The sequence below is a fragment of the mitochondrial genome of Zea mays (assembly GCF_902167145.1).
Source record: "Zea mays subsp. mays mitochondrion, complete genome".
Classification (NCBI taxonomy): Eukaryota; Viridiplantae; Streptophyta; class Magnoliopsida; order Poales; family Poaceae; genus Zea; species Zea mays.
Window position 1 is genome coordinate 432,975 of NC_007982.1, and position 19,526 is coordinate 452,500.

Here is a 19,526-nt window from a genome sequence, read left to right on the forward strand (position 1 = left end):
TCTTAAGAGAGATAAGCCGGTCTTTATACACTGGCCCTACTTCGAATTCAGTCAGTGGCCAGATGCATTGTAAGCAATTCCAGTCCCAGCTGCTGAGGTGGCGTAGTCAGCCCTACCTATACCTAAGTATTGAACAAAACCAACCATTTATATTATCCTGCATATTAATTAATACTTTCGTTAGAAAATAGAAAAACCAACGGAAAATCAAGTCTCATGTTGCTCCTCAGAAAACGCGTATAGTATATAGTATATAGTATATAGTATATAGTATATAGTATATAGTATATAGTAGTAGTAGTATCATTGGCCAAAGTAAAGTCGATGGGACAAACGCTGTTCGTTAGAACTAGCATTTTGTTTTGTCATGGAATCAAGTCTATTTGTTCGAATGTTCTTTTTTTCGTTTCGTTGGAAAAACCTACGCCCACATATTGATCTTTAAGTCTCCTTTCTCTTTTGGGAGCAGAGCTGAAAAAGATGGACAGTAACGATCGCGTAATATCAATTTATCGGCCTCGTCATCGAAAGCGGCTTCCAATTGCTCGGAAATTCTCAGCTATATGGGGGACTTTGATGGTGAGCAAAAAGAATTGATCAAGAAATTGGTAAACTTTCGCATGATCGATGGTAAAAGAACGAGAGTTCGTGCTATTGTTTATAAAACTTTTCACCGCCTAGCTCGAACTGAACGCGATGTAATCAAACTTATGGTTGACGCCGTAGATAATATAAAGCCAATATGCGAAGTGGTCAAAGTAGGAGTCGCAGGTACTATTTATGATGTTCCTGGGATTGTAGCCAGGGATCGTCAACAAACCTTAGCTATTCGTTGGATCCTTGGAGCAGCTTTCAAACGACGTATAAGCTACAGGATAAGCTTAGAGAAATGTTCATTTGCTGAGATACTGGATGCTTACCGAAAGAGGGGAATTTCACGTAAGAGAAGGGAGAATCTTCATGGACTGGCTTCCACCAATCGGAGTTTCGCGCATTTCAGATGGTGGTAAAGTGATACCACATAAGGAGCTCTTCCTCATTCAGTCATACTCAACAAAAGTCAGAAATGTTTGACCCTGATCCTTTTTTCATCTTCATATAGAAAGAAAATCGGCCTTCCTCATACTCCCCCCTTCATTCATGGAGTTGGAGGAATCCACAAGAGGCCTGCCCGTTCATAATTGCATAAAAGAACCATTCTTTTTATGAAAACAAACAAGCAAGGGATTGAGCAACTAGCGCTAGGCGCATCCTCTTGCTGGGATGGTTTGAGACAAAGATTTTACTTTGACTTATACTTTGACTTATACTTAGGATTAGGATCAGCTTGCGAATTTGCAGCACCGTATCTATATCTATATCTATATCTATATCTATATCTATATCTATAGTAGAATCAAGGGCAAAGAAAGGCAAGTCTCATTAGCCTTCGTCGATGGGACAAACGCTGTTCGTTAGAACTAGCATTTTGTTTTTTCTCGGTAAGAAGGCTGCGTGTTCAACAATGGGTTCGGCAACTACCATCTGTAGTGACAAGACCGGTACACTCACTTGAAATCCGGTAGTAACATTGTGTTCTTTCACCTCTTATGAGTCTCGGAGCAAACAACAAAGCATCAGATGAGAAAAGGATCTTCTCAACCTCTTACGATTTCAATTGACCAATGCCATAGTATAGTAAAGATCCGCAGTACAGGTGTAACAGCAATCAAGCTACTAAGGATAAGGATAAGGATAAGGATAAGGAAGAAGTGCTCTTTATTTACAATATGGGCTTTCGTAAGCATAAATATCAAAAGAGAGGATACCACACCAGATACGGTGCAACATACTTGAGTGGAAAGAGGAGAGTTTTTCCTCCGAGGGCGAGTTCGATCAGGCAGACATCGCAATGGATGGTTCCAATAGGAATAGTAGTCCAGTGATTGTCAGTGCATATTCATTAGTATACGATACTTAATACTGTTGCATAGTCTAGGTTACCGAATAGGAATAGCATAGCAAAGAATCCTACGCTAAGGAATGTGTCACCTACTAGGTTCACAGTAAGGGCCGCCCTTAATAGCAGACTTGTTAGCTTGGAGTCGTGTATATCATAAGTTGATTAGTAGGTATGAGCTTACCCCGATACCTTCTCAACCTAGGAACATAATTAGGTAGTTGTCCCCAGCTACGAGCACAAGCATAAAGAATGTTAACATAGAGAGGTCTGAGAAGAATCGTTGGTTGTGTGTATCTCCTGCCATATCATATAGCTTAACGAGAAGATGTGTACTAGTGCTTATACAGTTACTACAGCGAGGTCTTCGATGAGCGGTTAGGCTATCGAATAGGAATCCTCAGTCAACTGTGCCATTCTGAATCGATTCAGCTACCAAGTCGAATTGATACAGGTGATCCTGATAGACCCACTTCATAGAATGCTACGTAAGATAGGAGAGCTGTTGTACACATAGCTACACAAGTAATAATATGTGCACCAGTTTTTCTTACCTTACGTCCAAGGAGTCCTGCACCCATTGCACCTAGCATAGGGAGAGTCAGAATAGACCCTAGGGCCCGAAGGACGATACATGTTAGCTTAGTTAAATTTCTCCTTGTAGACGGTAATATGCTACAAGAATACCTATACCTATAGCTTATTCTGCACCTGCAATAGCGATGATGTAGATACTAGATGTTTGTCCTACGATATCATCGAATGAGAATGAGCTTACAATCACTAGTACTGTCACAGCTAGCAGCATGATTTCAATTGAGATCAGCATGAGGATGATCTATCTACTTTCGGTTGAGGACGAATCCTAGGATACCGAGAAGAAAGAGTACGATAGAGAGTGTCATGTTAATGTTTGATTACCAGAGCAATGACCACAGGAAGGAAACCGAGTCAACACATTGCGTAGGGATAGCAATACCCAAATACTCTAACTCTAGGTAGTCTATGTCTGTATAGGTATGGGGAGGGAGATACCTGAGAGGATACATATAGGGCTAACTATATACAACCCTCACCTCGGGCCATCAGAGAGATCGTATGTATCACCAGCATCAGGATATGTATTTCGGAATTACGCGCTGGTGCAGATTTGTACGTTCAGGTTATCCATGACTTCATTAGTGTCACGGATTCGCCCGAACTTTTGTCGCATAGTGCTCTGCCGATCCATAAGCTGCACCAGCATTAGATAGACTAGAGAAGTGTTGTGCGACTTGCTTCTTTACATCCACTACATAGATAGACTTAGCATCAGCAGCTATACCATGAGTATGAGCAGATCGTCGATAATCCTTGGCATCAAAGGTAGCACCTCACAAAGTGGCCAACAAGTCTACCGGACCATAGACGAGTAGGTTAGGATCAAGATCTCGGGCTTCCATTAGACTAGGAGCTACTTCGATCTTCATACCGCGCGCATGTAGAGGAGTTTTGGCATCGCATCGAGATGCTTCTTATCTTAAGAGTACTTCGCTATTGCCGCTCTATGAAAGCAGGTATTGGATCTCTATTCCGAACGAGGAAAGAAGACTGAACTGGGGTAGTTTATTCTGATCCAACAACTGGCTATTAACATTGGTTGATGCTTCATTCATACAAATCTCCTTACGGAGGATAGTCAAGAGAGTGAGTGGTTTCCCCTTAAGATAGAATAGCAGGCCACATGGTATAATCCCTTCCCTTATAGGACAAGGGATTAGAAGGTTGACAAATGAAGCCAAACGTAGTGATACTCTAGCACGGAGAACCAAGAAGGGTGCTTCTGCTACAACCAAAACCCTCTATCTCATGCCTACTTGATCTCATAACACTTATAGTAAGAATGAATCCCCTGATTATAGATTAAAAGGGATATTGGCGTGTAATACTTTGATTTCTTATATTTAACAAGAATCCTTGATTTATTTAATAAATCGCTCTTGCTTGCGCAAGGGATATGCTGATTCTTAGCATAGCTTTTTTACCGAATACAAGGATTCCTTGGCACCTGATACTGCTGAAGAGAATGATTTAGTGGAGGAGACTGGAGGTACTACGAAGAGTGTGAGGAGGGACCTAAGCACATTCGTGATTCTTAGTCTCTTGAGATCCGTGAGCGAGACCGAAGCTGGAGAAGGAAAGGAGGCAGCAAGACCTATTTCTCCGATAGATGATCTATAGCTTCATAGAGAGAGAGAAAGGAAGCTCTCCTTCACTACGTTCCACCAGCTTAAGTAAGACATCGATACCCAGCATACCATTATGACTAGTTAGGGCGATCCCGCGCGGGAAGGCTATATCTGACCTTTGACTTTGCTGTTTCCACCTCTGCTTGCTCTGATGCGGGCAAGTAGGAAGAAAGCATATCAAGGGCTTTCCAAGATGCTTTACAATACATTACAACATGTGATAAAGATAAAGATAAAGTAGTGAAAAACTTTTCACTCTAGAAGTAAGAAATATATCTTCAGAAAGGCAAACGGGATTTATTCCGTAGCGTGCATCCCCATAAGGGCTGATTCGCTTTCCAGACTAGAGACCCTGTGCCCTTTCTTCGAGCTTTCACTCATAGATTCGCACTGCTTTTGTTGAAAAAAAAACGGCCAAAGCATAGTGATCCACCGCTTATTCGAGTTAGTACAGGAAAAAGAGCCAGATAAAATTACTATTTTTCGTAAACATGGTTTTTCTATTTAGTCGGTTCGAGCACGCTCATTAAACTAAAGAGTTCATTTCCCTATTTCCTCATTCAATCACCAAAACGAAAGTAGTACTTTTCTTTTGGAAGAAAAAGTTTTGAAAGACACTTTCTTCTTTACAACGATAGCTCGCCTTACTGCTCTTAAATCCCTACTAGCCATCTCTTCCCTCCCTCGCCCAGGCAGGGCTGGTGACATCTAAGGAGGATGGAGCACCTTCCATTGAAGAATAGGCATGGAAGGAATGCCCTATTTATCTCTTTGATAGAAGAAGCAGCTTACTTTCCACACCTTGCCTACTTGACAACGCTTTTATATGGAGTGGCTTCAACCCATCACGCATGAAAGTGCCAAAGGATTTTCTTTACGACAACTCAGAGTCGAATTGGTCCTTTGCAAGTGGACGCCAGCCGTAGAGCCCTAGTTCTAGCCTACTATGTAGAGTAGAGTAGACTCTTACTTGAAAAAAGATAAGTTAAGAAATCAATTCTTATTCGCTTTTCACTTTCACTACTGGTCAAAGCTCGTCCTTAGAGACTACTGCCTTACTTTCAAGAACTCACTAGGGCTAGCTTATTAGGGATAGGTTATTCAGCTTGCTGACAAGGTTAGTGCTTACCAGGCTATATTCTATCAATAAAATTGCTTAGGGATAAAAGAGATTGTCTTATCCTACTTAGGTATTAGGGTTTAGATGACCTCCTCATCCTCTTGAGTATGATGCAATTACATCGGCCCTCATGTATTATTGCATCAATACCCCATCATAGGCAAGTTTACACACTGGGACAACATAGGGTGGGCCCCACCAGAGAGTAGCCAACAGAACCAAGAACAAGATCTAGCAGATGGTGGGAGATTCTCGCTCGTGATGAAACTATCATCTCCTACGAGAATATGCACTACATCGGCATCAATCAACCTGGCTTCGCGTTCTATTCTTACGATAGGGGGGCTCAATCTCGTCAGTCTCCTGGATTCCAGTCATGTCTCTACCATCGGTTTCTCCCTTTTCTCCGGCTGGCGTAATAAGGAGGGAGTCAGAGACTACCAACTCGACAATGTTGGCTCGATCATGTTTATATTGGCAGGAGGAAGTACAGCATGCTTCTTAAGCTTATTTTCCAAGGCGCGGCTGAGAGTTATGCCGAACGGAGTGAAAGTCCTGAGTGTCTTTGGTTTTCCGTCAGACAAGATATTCACTTCACTGTTCTTGCTTGTTCCCCCCAGGGCTATCTTCTTTCCTTTTGGATCTGCCTCTTTGACCTGTGATCCATGAGTCCCATCCCATTGTAGATAGCATCTTCAATACGAGTGGCTGCTTCAATCAAAGAGCGTGGTCATCGCTTGGAAATAGAAATAGTCATGGTATTGCCTACTCATGTTATTCATCATTATCCGAACTTGTTCCTTTTCTGGGGAGAGATCAATCACTTGGGCTGCTTTGGCCTTCCAACGGGCCAGGAAATTGGTCACAATCATAAAAGACCTGAACCGGAGGTGCTTGAGGTGCAGTAGAAGGAACAGACTTTGATTGATGAGAGATTTTGGATAAGAGTTCATAAAAGGCGCTAGCCTGTTTCATGGTCAGGAAGGGAAAGGAAAGAGCTGGGTTTCTAACAAAAAAGGAAACGTTTCCGTAGGAAAAATCTATCACATGGAAACTCGAGTAAATAGAAGTTTTTTTCAATCCTTGGTTGCAATGGTTCAATCGAGAGAAGAGCAAGTCAATTTCATAAATTGGAACAACCACATCAGCTTCATTCTTTTCGCATAGGGGTAGTTTTGTCAACTCGCCTGAAGACCACTGGAATCGTAACCAATACCCCTGGCCACACAATTCAAACCTACCAAACTCTAGTACTTACATCCCTAACCATTATCCACCTTCTCTCATTCTCTCTCTGCGAATGAGCTAATGCTTTTTTTTTCGATCCCTGCCACACCCGGCATCGTGTTACCATTTGATGACTTCTTAGGGGGACAGTTTAAGTAAGAGTAGGGATAGTTGAAAGAGTAGTTAGATGAGTCCTGACTCCTGCGTATTTGTACGAGATACCTTAGAGCTTCAAAGTGACAAAGTCCGGTGTGAGGTTAATTGAACATATTGAAATATGGGTCCCCACACAAATAAAGTAAGAAACCAGATTTTCCTTAAGGAATTGGCTCTGAGGCCCGGCAACTCGAACTTTCCTAAGCAGGAAGGAAGGAAAGATAAAATCAAGATCTTTCTTTATTATTGCATCCCTCTATCCCTTACGATCTGATCTATGTTCTGTACCAGTGTGAATACATACTCTTTAGGCTGGTTTCTTTACCGATTCAGTGTCCCTGCTTGACTTGCTTGGATTGCGTACAAAGCTTCCCCATATTTCTTATAGGGATGATGACCACTGACATTTGACATTGTCTTCATTCGTTTACTGCTGGCCTGAATATTCCATAATTGGATGGATGCCCGAGCATATGCTCTTGTAGGTGCCGTAGCCCATTCTCTCCAAAGAAAGGAAGCAGGAAGCGATCCATACGTTTTGTCTGGTTGGAAGAAGAAAGAAGCAGCGAAATTACGGTGCCTAAAGAATGGGGGTTGAAGTGAGGACATGACAGAGTGTGCGGAAAGCAGGCTTGACCTAACTAAAGTTACGGCGGAGCACTGGGCTGTAGATTTTCAAGTGGGAATAGGAATAAGCGCCTCAGAGTGTTAATTTTCCGATGAGTAGGGAGACTTACTCACTCTTGAAAAAGCTTGAATCATCCGAGAATCCTAGTTTATTTTTTTTTTATGGAACACCCGCTTGCTAACTGACTTTTGTCAAGCCCGTCTCCACGAGATCTATTTTCATCCGAGGGAGGGGCAACGTCCCAAAGCTGGACTTCCCGCTGGAAGCTCCCTATTCTGAGTGGTTGATAAGCCTGCTCATACGAGAAGAGCCCTAGTTTTTTCGGAACCACACAATTGAGAGTGGCCCGATGCACCGGAGCCGTGTGACCAGCCACGAACAATCGATGCGTCTGCCAAACTACTTCAAAAAGGAAAACACGAGCTAAACCAGTAAGTAGTTGCTTTGCTTTGGACTGTGATTTCGTAAGCGAATTGCTTTAACACTCCTCTTTCAATCAGCAGACCAAAAAATAAAACTCGTTATTCCACGCACGTTATTAGTAGTTAGTATTAGTAAAGGAAAGACAAAAAAATAGCAATCGAGTAGTTCAAACGAGTATAGATTTCTACAGGTAGACATCAGGTTAGGTTAGTAGAACAGATAGACAACGAACAAGTAAGGGGGCAATGCTTACTCCCACTTAAACTTCTCCAACAATGCCGAGGGGTTGATACCTTCTACCCTTTCAATTCTATTACCAATAGACAGCCCTTACGTTTATTTTGCGCGGATTGGGGAAACACCTACCTTAAGCTACGCAATTTCACTCTTTAGGGTAGGGATTCTGGAGACGAAGCATAATCTAGAGACGAAGCAGACACCACAAAACCATCTTCAGGTTCGAACCCAACTACGGAAAGTAGAAATCTCCATTCCTACACTAATTCGGCTCTTTTCTTGTCTCCGGACCTGTGAAAAACCACACTCGTACCAACACCCACGGAGAACGTTGCACCTCTTAAGATATTACCCAAAACCAGGCATATTCTCATATGCTTCACAACAACTAACGTTTATAACCAACAACAACTACTACCAACGAGAAACGTTACCTTACAACGTTTATAAACTAGGAATCAAAACACAATTCCATAATAATACAACTACCTACGGCAGCTTCGTTTTGCACACAGAGGAGGATGATCGTTATTTAAGATTATATGTGAATTGCTAATATTAAATAGGATTCCATTCTCTTAAAGTTCTCTTTGTCTTCGAGCTTTTATTCCTCAATCCACTTATTCGTTCCCTTCTTTCATATACCTCCCCACCAATAAATAGAGACAAATGGGAATAACCGAACCACGTCTACAAAATGCCAGTACCATGCAGCTGCTTCAAAGCCAACGTGATGCTTCTTGGTCAGATGACCAAGATATTGGCGAATACCACATACGATCAAGAAAAGAGTACCTATAATCACATGAAAACCATGAAAGCCAGTTGCTAAGAAAAAGGTAGAACCATAAATACTATCCGAAATAGTGGAGGGTGCTTGGTAATATTCCATTCCTTGAAAGCCAGTGGATACTAGAGCCAGTAAAACGGTTGCTACTAAAGCGTAAACTGCTCGTTTTTCCTTCCCCGCGAGTATAGCATGATGAGCCCAAGTTACGGCAGCTCCGGATGAAGGGAGAATAGGGGTATTAAGAAGAGGGATTTCCCAAGGATCTAAAACCCCAATCCCTTTTGGGGGCCAAATACCTCCGATCTCTACCGTAGGTGCCAAAGAAGAATGAGAAGAAGCCCAAAAAAAAGCAAAAAGGAACATAACCTCCGAGACTATGAAGAGAATAGAACCATATCGAGGTCCTAATTGTACAGCTTTTGTATGATGCCCTTCCAACGTGGATTCACGTAGAACATCCCGCCACCATACGAACATGGTATAAAGGAGAAATATTAGGCCCAAACTGAGAAGTGTTGCACCCCCTTGAAATGAGTGCATGTACATCACACCTCCTACGGTGGTTGCCAAAGCTCCGAGTGAACCCGAAATAGGCCATGGACTTGGATCTACCAAATGATAAGAATGCCTCTGAGATTCAATCATAAACCACTTTGCCCCGGTTGTATGTAAACCCCCCTTCACCCCCATCCCCTAAAGTGGTAAAGAAGGAGGCTCTTCTTTGTCTCATTAGGACAAACAAATAGGAAGGGATAGTTCTTTCATTGCATTGATAGAAGTGATACTATCAAAAGATCTCTCTATTATTTTAGAGAAGAGTCGGCGTTGGTTCTACCAACGAAACGAAGAAGTTTTGGATTGGTCTTTATCATGTCATGGGATAACCCCCCCGAAAGAAGAGTGCAAAGACCAAGTTCCCATTTCCTCCGTTCATCCACGAGAATCGATATTCGTTCTTTCCACTTTGAATACGTCAATTCTCATCCGTTACTTGAGATTCGATACGTAAGATACGTCATTTCTCATCTGTAACTTCCATCCGATAAGGGCAATAAAGCCAAGGCAAGCTCATATTTGCGTATCTAAAGGCTTGGTGTGGAGTTTTGGGGAGGTTTCGGGAGATGAAAAAAGCCTACTTTTACAGCTAAGTGATTAGGACTTGACCGAAAAATATTGCTCTCAAAACATGCATTTATGAGGTAAACTAGAAAAACACTACTTTTGACCCAGTGATCCGCACTTTTTTCATTGGAAATCGAGTTTCCTTAGGGAAAAAGGACTTGCTAACTTTTGCAGCTATATGAAACGGACTTGCCTACTTTTGCACCGAAGAAACTCAAAAATAGTCTTTCTCAAAACAAAAGCAAGGTAGGATTTCTACGAAACAAGCCCGGATAGGTAACTAGGCGGATAGGAAGGATTTCTACGAGCTTCAGTTCATGAATTGAAATATGCATGCATCCCATTCATAAGGAGTAGCTGGCTATCCGTGTGCAACACTCATTTCTTTCTAGGAAGATAAGATCCCGCTCTAAGGCATTGGAGCTGCTGGAATATGATACGAAAATACAGATTGATGTTTCTGCTTCTCCTCTCTCGGGAATAGTTTACCGACCGGGCCACCTGTAAATTCTTTAGTTAAAACAGGCCTCGGGAGTAGTCATCCTAGTATCGAAAATCATCTTTTTTTCTTTCCGCGTTGATTCTCCGATTATACGATGGCAACATGTGTGAAGTCTAGTACCAGATCATATCGGGGATAGCTAGCTCATCAGCAGTTCATTTCTATGTATGGCGAGAAGTCCAACTGTCAAGCATGGCACGATTCCAGAATCATCGCTTGGCTGCTGCTTAGATGAGATGAAACCTGAGCTGACTTCTCTGTTGGCCAGGCCTGCTTCTTAAGTGAACTCATCCATTCCCTTGATTGATTAGTACAGAAGGAGGCGATATCGTGTCAATTCCCTAAAGAAAACCGTCTTTTCCAATGATTTAGGGCCCATACCCCAATAATGATGACGAAGAGGTCTTCCTGCTTCACTTCAAAAACAGGGCTTCCTGACCCGAGAAAAGAGTGCACATGGAAGTAGTTCCGCTCAATTCTCCAATACGACTTCGGGTGTGACCCCAACCCCACCAAATGGTGATCCTCGAGACCAAAGGGCATTGAACGAGAGAGAAGGAAATCGTCCACAGAGAATCGGAGTATCCGGCCTAGTGATAGTTAGAAAGAGTTGGCCAATACAGAATCTCATGCGCCTCTCATTGATGAACCCCTTTTTCCTTTATCCTCTACTGGTGGCTGATTGATTGAGCGCCGGTCTCACTCATTCTTTATGAGCGGAAGCCATGCACCTATCACCTATAACCGGAGAAGTACTATAGCGCACCTGGGGAAGTACTATACGGCACGGCACCTTCGGCGAGGACTCAACTCAACAGAGAATGATTTGACAAACATTGATCCGCCAGCTCAACTCTGAAAAAGAAAAGAGGAGAATCTCTCTAGCTTGTGGAATCACTTCCCTGGATGCTTAGATAGCTCGAGAAAGTGCGCCACTTCTCCCTGAGAATCTAATCTATGGTATAAAAACAGATAAATAGGCTCATTAAGTGAAGTGAGAACAGAACTCGATCTTTGCTAGGCGTGAGAAGAAGATATCGGTCCTTTGGCCATCGGGAGCAGTGGTAAAGAAATCCTTTGAATGGATCAGTGAGTTCCGGCACGATTGCTGGAACGAACGGAATCTACGGGAACGAGATCTTTCTGTTGGCACGATATCTTTCAGGAACTGCGCTAAGGACGAATGCTTGATTTGCAATCTTTCAAGACGATTTTCTTGTAGCAGATGTGGAATCCAGATTGGCATAACGGGTTCTACGTGAAGTCAGCCGTTCGTCATCATTTGAGGGTTCGGGTCGGGATCATGGCCATAAATCGCTACTTTTTCCACTAGAGCGAATAGCATTCTTCGAAACAGGCACGCACAGGACTTGAAGCAGAATCAGAGAGTGATCCCTTTCCAACAGACTGATCGAATTCCAGTGATACACTACGCCTGGCACTATTCGTCACATTAGTAGTTAAGTTACTCATTTGTTACGAACAAAGAGACGCTAGAGATTCTATGAACTTCAGATCGATGCCATTCACTAATCTCAATCGTCTTTCTATGGATTTCTGGGCCGATGGGCGATAAACCTTCAAAGTCGCTGCTACGGGCTCTGTGGTGCGTCTCAGAGCCCTTCCCCGTGGGGGGTTCCCGTTCTGCTAATCTTGCTATCTTCCCCAGGTTTGCTCGTTTCGATTGGAACAAGAAGTCCGTATTGGTATTTCTTGGTATTGGTAGCAGATGTGAATGAATTGCAATTTCCGAGGAGTAGTAAGGACGAGTAGTAGCTGTGGATGCCAGTGTGGAAGATCATATTCTCACAAGTGAATACGGACTTCCGTTCCGGATTGGGAGATCTGCCCTGGCTAAAGACATCGAACTGTGGATCAGTCGTGAATCAAATCGAAATCAGAAATAGAGGAATAGAGTCATCCTCACCACAACAAAGCTATGGGTCGGCTTCAAGCCAATAAGTAGGAAACCATGCAGGTACGAGAAAAAACAAACCCATTACTTGATTCAGACACTTGAGGAAGGTGTCAACGGACGGCACAGCTCCTCAGAGGCAACCCATCAAATGGATCTTTAGCGGCTCTAGTCTAGCCAAGGGAACGGGTATCACGTATTTCCTTGAAGGCAGCCTATAACCAAGCGGAGATGCTTCTGCCTTTTGGGGAGGCCTGTTTGTTGTACAAGAGGAGAAGGTTCGTATCTCCTTTCCGAAAAGATGCATCTATTTTCCTATCTTTGGCCAAGGTAACCCGTATTGGACAAGCTTGCCTTTTGTGGGAGCATCGTTTCGAAAACTAGTCTAATTGATTTCTTTTTATTTAGGAGATGCTTTTCCGTTACTTGACTTTCACTAGTGTGATGCCGATCTCTTACTCGAATGCTTCTGCCACTTTAGGAAGGGATAGAGGAAACAAACTGGGAATAGGAATTGATAGCGGTAGCTGTAGATAGGAGATAGGAGTGCGGACCAACACAAATACTCGAATAAACTGAGCCCTGGCGATAAGAAAGTATTTCACAAGTTCCGAAGTGCCGTTCAATTCAATTCAAGGAAGACGCATCCCTGAAAGAAGGTCGTAGGGAGAGAGGGTTCTCGATACCGGGCATGGAAAAGGCAGAGAAGGTTCTCGATACCGGGCATGGAAAATAAGTTCCTTTGGGCTTTTGAGTCGGAGGAGACTGGCCACCTTTCCTACGCAAATCTTCAGCGCAAATGCAAATATGACTTGAGATTGGAAATAGCAATTCCAGGCATCCATGCTTCTTTAGGCCCAGACCCTATAAACCAACTTTAGGAAATCTTATGAAATACGCCGGTCTTAGTCTTAAGCAGCCTAGCACTATCGATCAAAGCGACAACCCTCTAAATAAACTTCCATTTTCTTGAACACGGGTAAATGCCATTCTATCTCAACTATGGCGCATTTGACCGAGGTTTTCGTCTCAAGTCCACTCCTGAAGCCCTGCCGATTGAAGCAGAAAGGCTCTTCTTATTCTTTTTAGGGTATGGTATCGGACTCGAAACCTTCAAAGTCGCTGCTACGTGCTCTGTGGTGCGTCTCAGAGCCCTATTCCATGTGGGGGTTGGAAGACATTTATTTGATCCCAGAGGGAGGAATAATTAGACCTCCCTCTGGGTTGAGGATACGTAGCAGTGGAAGATGCCGGTACATTATACGTCTACTCACTTCCTAAGCAAAAATCACGGCAAAACTTTCTTTCTTTTCGAAAACTGGATTCGGGTTTCCAGAGGTAGGGCAAAAATACGGGGTTTCTTCCCTCGATCAATCATCCGGCACCTTGACTCGTAGTGCCGCACTGGCACTGATCTAGACTAGAGTTCGACACCCGTGCTTGTGAGCGAGGTTTTCACTTCTCACTCGTATTGATTGATGCCGTGGACTTGCCAGAGAGGAATATAGGAAGGAGTGTCAGCGCTATTCAATACTTTTTGGTGTCGACGGAACTCAAGCAAGGAGTTCCCATCAAAAAGGTGAGAACGAACTCACTCGATCTTTGCTAGAGGTATTGGCCAACGGTGCGGCTTCTGAACCAGACTAGAGAAATGCTTGACTGCCCGATATGAGATCCGCTATACTTAAGAACTGTGGCACTTGTTAGGTCTGGGCCAGGTACGAGCACTTAGAGGTTTGAGCAAGCATTCATGCAGAACGTAATCTGAACGTAAGTTTTCGATTAGTGAATGATGTGAACCAGTGGAATCTCGTACTAGATAGAGACTGCCATCCATCCGGACTAGAGGGCTATCTACATTTCTGTGCTCGTATCACCTTTCAAAGACAGGTTTCAATGGGGGTCAAATCTTTCTTCCCTCGGAGCTTTGAAGCTGTTTGGTTCGCCATTAGAGCAGCACCTTTCTCCGCTAAAGCCCATGCTTGGAATAATAGGGTTCAGTGATCCCCGGTCTCTGGGGAGTCAGTCTCGTATCCAGTCCAGAACAGCTCGTTTAGTCAGCAGGCTTATGCGCTAGTCGCCATCTCCAGATCCGGCTAAAGAGTTCGTTTACCCACACTGGCATCAACTTAAACTACTTCTCTCTTTTATGTGGATTGCTATCCTACGACGAGCTGTGCTTACTCCCCCTAAGTGGCATACTTGCGCCTGTGCTTGAAATCAAAAATATATTGCCTTTCCACAACGGATCACATTCCTCTAGCCATGACTGAGATCTATCTTCTACCAGGACACGGATACGAGTATAGTGCCAAAGAGTAATGCCGCGAAGAGGTCAACCTTTGCTTCCGAAAGCCACTGTTTTATGTTTATGTTCCTGAGGTCCCTCCTCTCCAGGGGTTCAACAGAAGGAGTTTAGGCCGGTGTCCGCCCTCAAGAGTGCCAATCCTGAGATCTTAGAGTTGTAGACCGAGTCGAGGGCTGCTTCTCAATCAAGCGATCGGCAACAGCCACGAGAGGAGAGTGCACTATTCATTCTAAGTGTGGGATGGGATCAGCTTCTAAGCTTTTAAAGCCCCCCCATCTGCCCAAATCTTATTAATCTCAAGCGGACCTGGTGGTTGGAAATACTATTAGAGGCATAACCTACGTACGTGTATCATTAGGTGCCGGGTGGGTAAGTTCTTTCAGCTGCAATATGGGGCTTCTTCTTTGTTGGAAAAGCTTTGATAGAAACGGCAGGCTTCTACCAATGGAAAATAGGTCGAGACCACGAACACTAGACACTAGGAGATTGCTTTCGCCGTCGGCATATGCGGAAGTATTCGTTCTTTGAAATATTCGATCCACAAGCAAGCTCTAGTCAAGTGTATTCGAAGATACAAAGCATAGCTAGGAACAATGCAAGATTACACAGACTGTACCCATGATAGTAGTGGTGGCTAATGGAAATTGAATTTCCACTTTTTCACATAAATCACTACAAGGCCTGAAGAGGAAGTAAAAGTCCCCAATGGGTGAGATGATGTGTGGCTCAGCCTCTACTCAGATTGAACGTTCTGAAAAGAGCAGTTCTTGAGGGGATCTTGTACCAATGGTGAAGATTGAGGCAATGGAACGCCTAAACCAAAGAAAGAAAATAAAGCAATTAAGGCATTTGATACTAATGGATATAGCCCTAGCCTTCAGAAAAGGAAATCCAATAGTGCGTCCGTGTCCAATTCGAAGTAAGACCCCATTCCCATTCCAGTTACTTCATAATGTGCCATACCTGATTATGGCCACGATTCCAATTTTACATAAAACCAAACCAAGGTCTGGCGAATCCTCTTCCCAACTGGCCTGGAATGAGATCCAGAAAAGGACCTGGCAAGAGATACGTCTGTCTTGTTGTGATGCGAGGAATAGGCGAATCTGTCGTGATAGAAAACAACCCTTTGTTGCTATGCTAATGGATCTGCTCAGGGAACTGGCCAGGGTTCAGTTGAAGACAGGAATGGAAATGTTTCCCAACTAGAGCTACGGCACTTTTCCAATAAACGGAAGCTCAAGCCAAGCCTAAAGCGAAGCATCCGCCTCCTCTTTACTAGCGAGTCTAGTTTCCTACAGGGCAAGGGCGTAGACTGGTTTCGAGTCCTATAGGAGGATCAAAGTATTAGAGCTCAAGTAGTTCTCTTACGACCTAGTCAATACGCATTGGAATCATGGCATCCCCTCCACCGTAGTAAAGTAAGAAGTAACGGGTCTACGCCCAGCTTCCTTGTTCCGGAAATGAAGGATCCATGCAGAAGTGGACTCTCTTTCCGTTCTGTTCAAAGAGTTGGCCTGGTATTCTAGTTACTCTAGACCTATTCCCTTCGAAATAGAAACTCTTGCCAGAGCTGAGTAGAAATCATCATTACCGCCGCATTTACTATACTAGACTAGCGCCTAAGATAGCTATAAACATGGTATGTCTTAGAGCGATATGAGTATTCTTTACCAGCACCACCCAGGGATCCAACCACAATCAGAAATGGATACGTTATAGTTTCCATCCTTGACTTTACTAGTCCTATAACCGGCATCCAAGCAAATAGACTTGTCTTTCTCTTTCTCTTTTTCCCTAGTCCCTAGTAATAGGAGATCCTTCCTGTTCTGGATATGTCCTCTATTCCATCCGGTTTGGACACAGATTGTCAACGGTGAGGTGACATGACCTTGATCAATAGATCCCTTACTCTGGTCCCTAGTTCCTTACCTATTTGATAGGGAAGCGTTTCGATATCACCTACCATGAACTCAGATGGTGTTTGCTGACGAAAGAAAAAGGCTGGTTTTGGCCCATAGTGAGCAGCACTGGCACTCAAAAGGGATCCTTCCGCCTGCCGGGAATAAGTACCGGCACCCTTACAGGAATCAAATCTCTTGGAACGAGATCAAGGGCCGAAGGAAGTCAACTGCGAATCGGTTCGGTAGTGAAGAAAATATCTCTTGTCTGCTCTTCATCTTCAGCAACGCGTGATGCGATAGTGCCAGAGAATATCTTCTCTTCTCTTGTTGGTAGGAAAGCAGTGGTGAATGAAAAGCGGTTCTGTTCCCTTCCGGGTGAATGGATGGGAAATGGAAATAGACTAACACTCACACAAAAGAGACAAGGAACCAGAAATGCTTACTACTGACCAGCTCCTATTCCTATGCCAAAGAGGGATTCGAGTTTCAGGGGTAGAGGGAAGCTTTAGGAAAGGATAGATGCACACACAATCTGATAAGCCTGCCGACTAATCTCCCTAACAACCGGCGCTGGATACCTGAGACCCAGCTGGCACTTCTCTTGATCCAAGCGTTGGTCTAGTTTCCATCGGAAAGTTATATGTTCTTGTTAGGCGGTAGCAAGCAGTATCAAATTTCTGTCGGTTCAGTTCAGAGAAATAGGTCTAAATAAACCGGGCTTGTCCCGTAGATTGTACTATCCCCCTTGCCCAACAGGAACTGGAACTGGAGCTCTTGCCTTCTATTTCAATTAGTTGCTTGATGGAAAGCAATAGGCAATCGGCTAGATTGCACATCCAACCTGTTCACTGATTTATGCTGCAGGCACTTCAGAAACCTGAGCTGGGTTAGGTAGCGGTTCCACTTCTCAAGTTTGGAGCCTCTAAAGAATTCTCCGCCTCAGGATCTGGGTCATAGAATTTGAGCCATTGGACCTTCCTCTTTTCTTTCGAAAGGACCTTTTCTCTAGGACCGAACAAGAAGATCCATACTGTCTACTTTTGAACTATGTAGCTATTGAGAAATCTAGTGCGGAGCCAATATCGTGTTCATGGTGGCCGGCGCTTCCGAAAGACATCACGTCCTTCTCTTTAGTTTTAAGCAATGTGGTCTTCCCTGGTTGAGTGAGTGAGCCCGGTACCTACAGCCTGATCTAAGCAGTATTCCGAGGGGATAGAAACGGAAAGCAAGACGAAATCCTGTGTTGAAAAAGAACCTTGCAAGGAAGGAATGAAGCTATGGATATATTTGAGTAAAAAGAGGAAATTGAAGCCCAATCACAGTGGTGAGCAGAGCCCTCGTCCCCGATATCGATATTTATTTTCCTTCGCAATCCATTCCTTAGAACCACTTAATCGGATTTTGAAACAGGCAGCTAAAGAGAGTCCCATGGGCATGCATGGGGGGAGAGTCATTCCTAGCGGTAGGTGGGTCGTTTCCTGCGTCTTATCATGGCAAGGACACTTTTTACAGGTCCATCAAATAGAAATCCTTCTCTTCTGGGAAACCTAAATTCTAAACCAAAGTGGTGAACTGGTTGGCACTCTGCACTCTTCTACTTCAGTTTCTACCCCTGTCCTGTGGTATAGGCAAATGCACTTTACTAGTTATGCGGCCCGCCCTAGATTACCAAGTTCCTCTTGGAGGAGGAGGTACCAGTGCCAGTTTCTAGAATCGTATAAGGATCTGCTTCTCTTCTGCTTCTGCCGCTCGCTCTCGCTATAGTAGGTAACCTCCCCTCCGGTCGATAAACAAGAGAAGTATGTGGCAGCTCGGTGTTTGTGATTGAACTGATATTTATGTTATTCCTCGCATCGCAACAGGACGGATCTTTAGATTGTACAGTAGGAACGGAAGGCCCCGCACTCTCTTTCCTTGGTTCTTACTTCCGTTCGTGGTAGGACCTCCATCCTTCCACTCACTCATACTGTCCGTCTCATACTCATAGTACCTATATTCCTATCTTATCCTATCTTTCTTTTTTAACCGGACAAAGAAAAGGGAGATTGTTCTACGATTTTCCTCAGTGCGGAAAAGGTGCAAATATGTCTCGTTTTTCTGTCTTTTTTCATCGTTTTTGATGGTTTTTCTTGTTTGTTTTTCAGAGGGAAAATAAGCCCTTACTTAGATGGGGTGAAATGAAAGAAAATGAAACGAGTTGACTGCACAGTAGAATATGGGGAGTCGTCTAGTGAAGTTTGAAGGAAAGCCCTCTGGGGGTTAGGCCAATCCAAGAACTGCTTGCTTCCCCCATTTCTACTGCAAATAGCCAATGCCATCAACAACAACTCTGCGTTTCCCAGAACGATAATACGACCGAGAAAAGGAAGGAGTAGCATTCCTAGAACGATTCGCTTTACTCTTGACGGAAGTCCCTTCCTCTAATTGGGTAGCTTGACTCTTATCTTAGAATGAATAGCCTGCTGCACTAGAACGATAATACGCCTTTCCTAGAACGAGAATACGACTGATCTCCTATTCCTCGCTAGAGAAGAGATTCTTTGACAACTGCTCCTATTCCACGCTAAAAAAGGCCGGGTATCTTCTGGCGCACTACCCCAAAGGACAGTTCCGATCTCCCAATCCGGAAGTCCGTATTCACTTGTTCGAAACGAAAGACTGTTCTCACAACTGAGTGAGCATATTTCCAAGGCATTCCAGAGTAGGTGCTTTCTGGGCTTAACTTAAAGGGCCTATTCCCTCCGCTTCTCGAAATTACATACTTAAATATCAAGATCAAGTCATCTGAGTTCCGTTTCGCAAGTAGTATTCGATTCTATTAGCACGCTCCTCTTGCGTCTGCAGATCCCAAAATACGGATTCTTACGGCAGCAGCAACTGATCCATGTTTCCCTTCGCCGGAAAGAAAAGATAAGTTCAGCTAACAAGCAAGTGCCACTAGGGAATCAGACTTTTGCAATCAATCAACGGCAGCACTCTGTTCGTAGTGTAACTCGAGTTAACGAACTGATTCGAATAGTGCCGGTT

At 43.8% G+C, this 19,526-nt stretch overlaps 4 protein-coding genes across 4 annotated transcripts; 3 read left to right on the plus strand and 1 right to left on the minus strand.

The window, feature by feature from the left end:
- The first annotated feature begins 563 nt into the window (after positions 1-563).
- rps7 (ribosomal protein S7) lies at positions 564-1,010 on the plus strand. Its single transcript has one exon. The coding sequence runs from the start codon at positions 564-566 to the stop codon at positions 1,008-1,010; it is 447 nt and encodes a 148-aa protein (YP_588404.1).
- Positions 1,011-5,548: 4,538 nt separating this feature from the next.
- Positions 5,549-5,956, plus strand: orf135 (hypothetical protein). The gene has a single exon. It carries the CDS (start codon positions 5,549-5,551, stop codon positions 5,954-5,956), a length of 408 nt encoding a protein of 135 aa, YP_588405.1.
- Positions 5,957-8,595: 2,639 nt separating this feature from the next.
- cox3 (cytochrome c oxidase subunit 3) lies at positions 8,596-9,393 on the minus strand. The gene has a single exon. The coding sequence runs from the start codon at positions 9,391-9,393 to the stop codon at positions 8,596-8,598; it is 798 nt and encodes a 265-aa protein (YP_588406.1).
- Positions 9,394-15,381: 5,988 nt separating this feature from the next.
- On the plus strand, positions 15,382-15,804 carry orf140-c (hypothetical protein). The gene has a single exon. The coding sequence runs from the start codon at positions 15,382-15,384 to the stop codon at positions 15,802-15,804; it is 423 nt and encodes a 140-aa protein (YP_588407.1).
- The last annotated feature ends 3,722 nt before the right edge of the window (positions 15,805-19,526 follow it).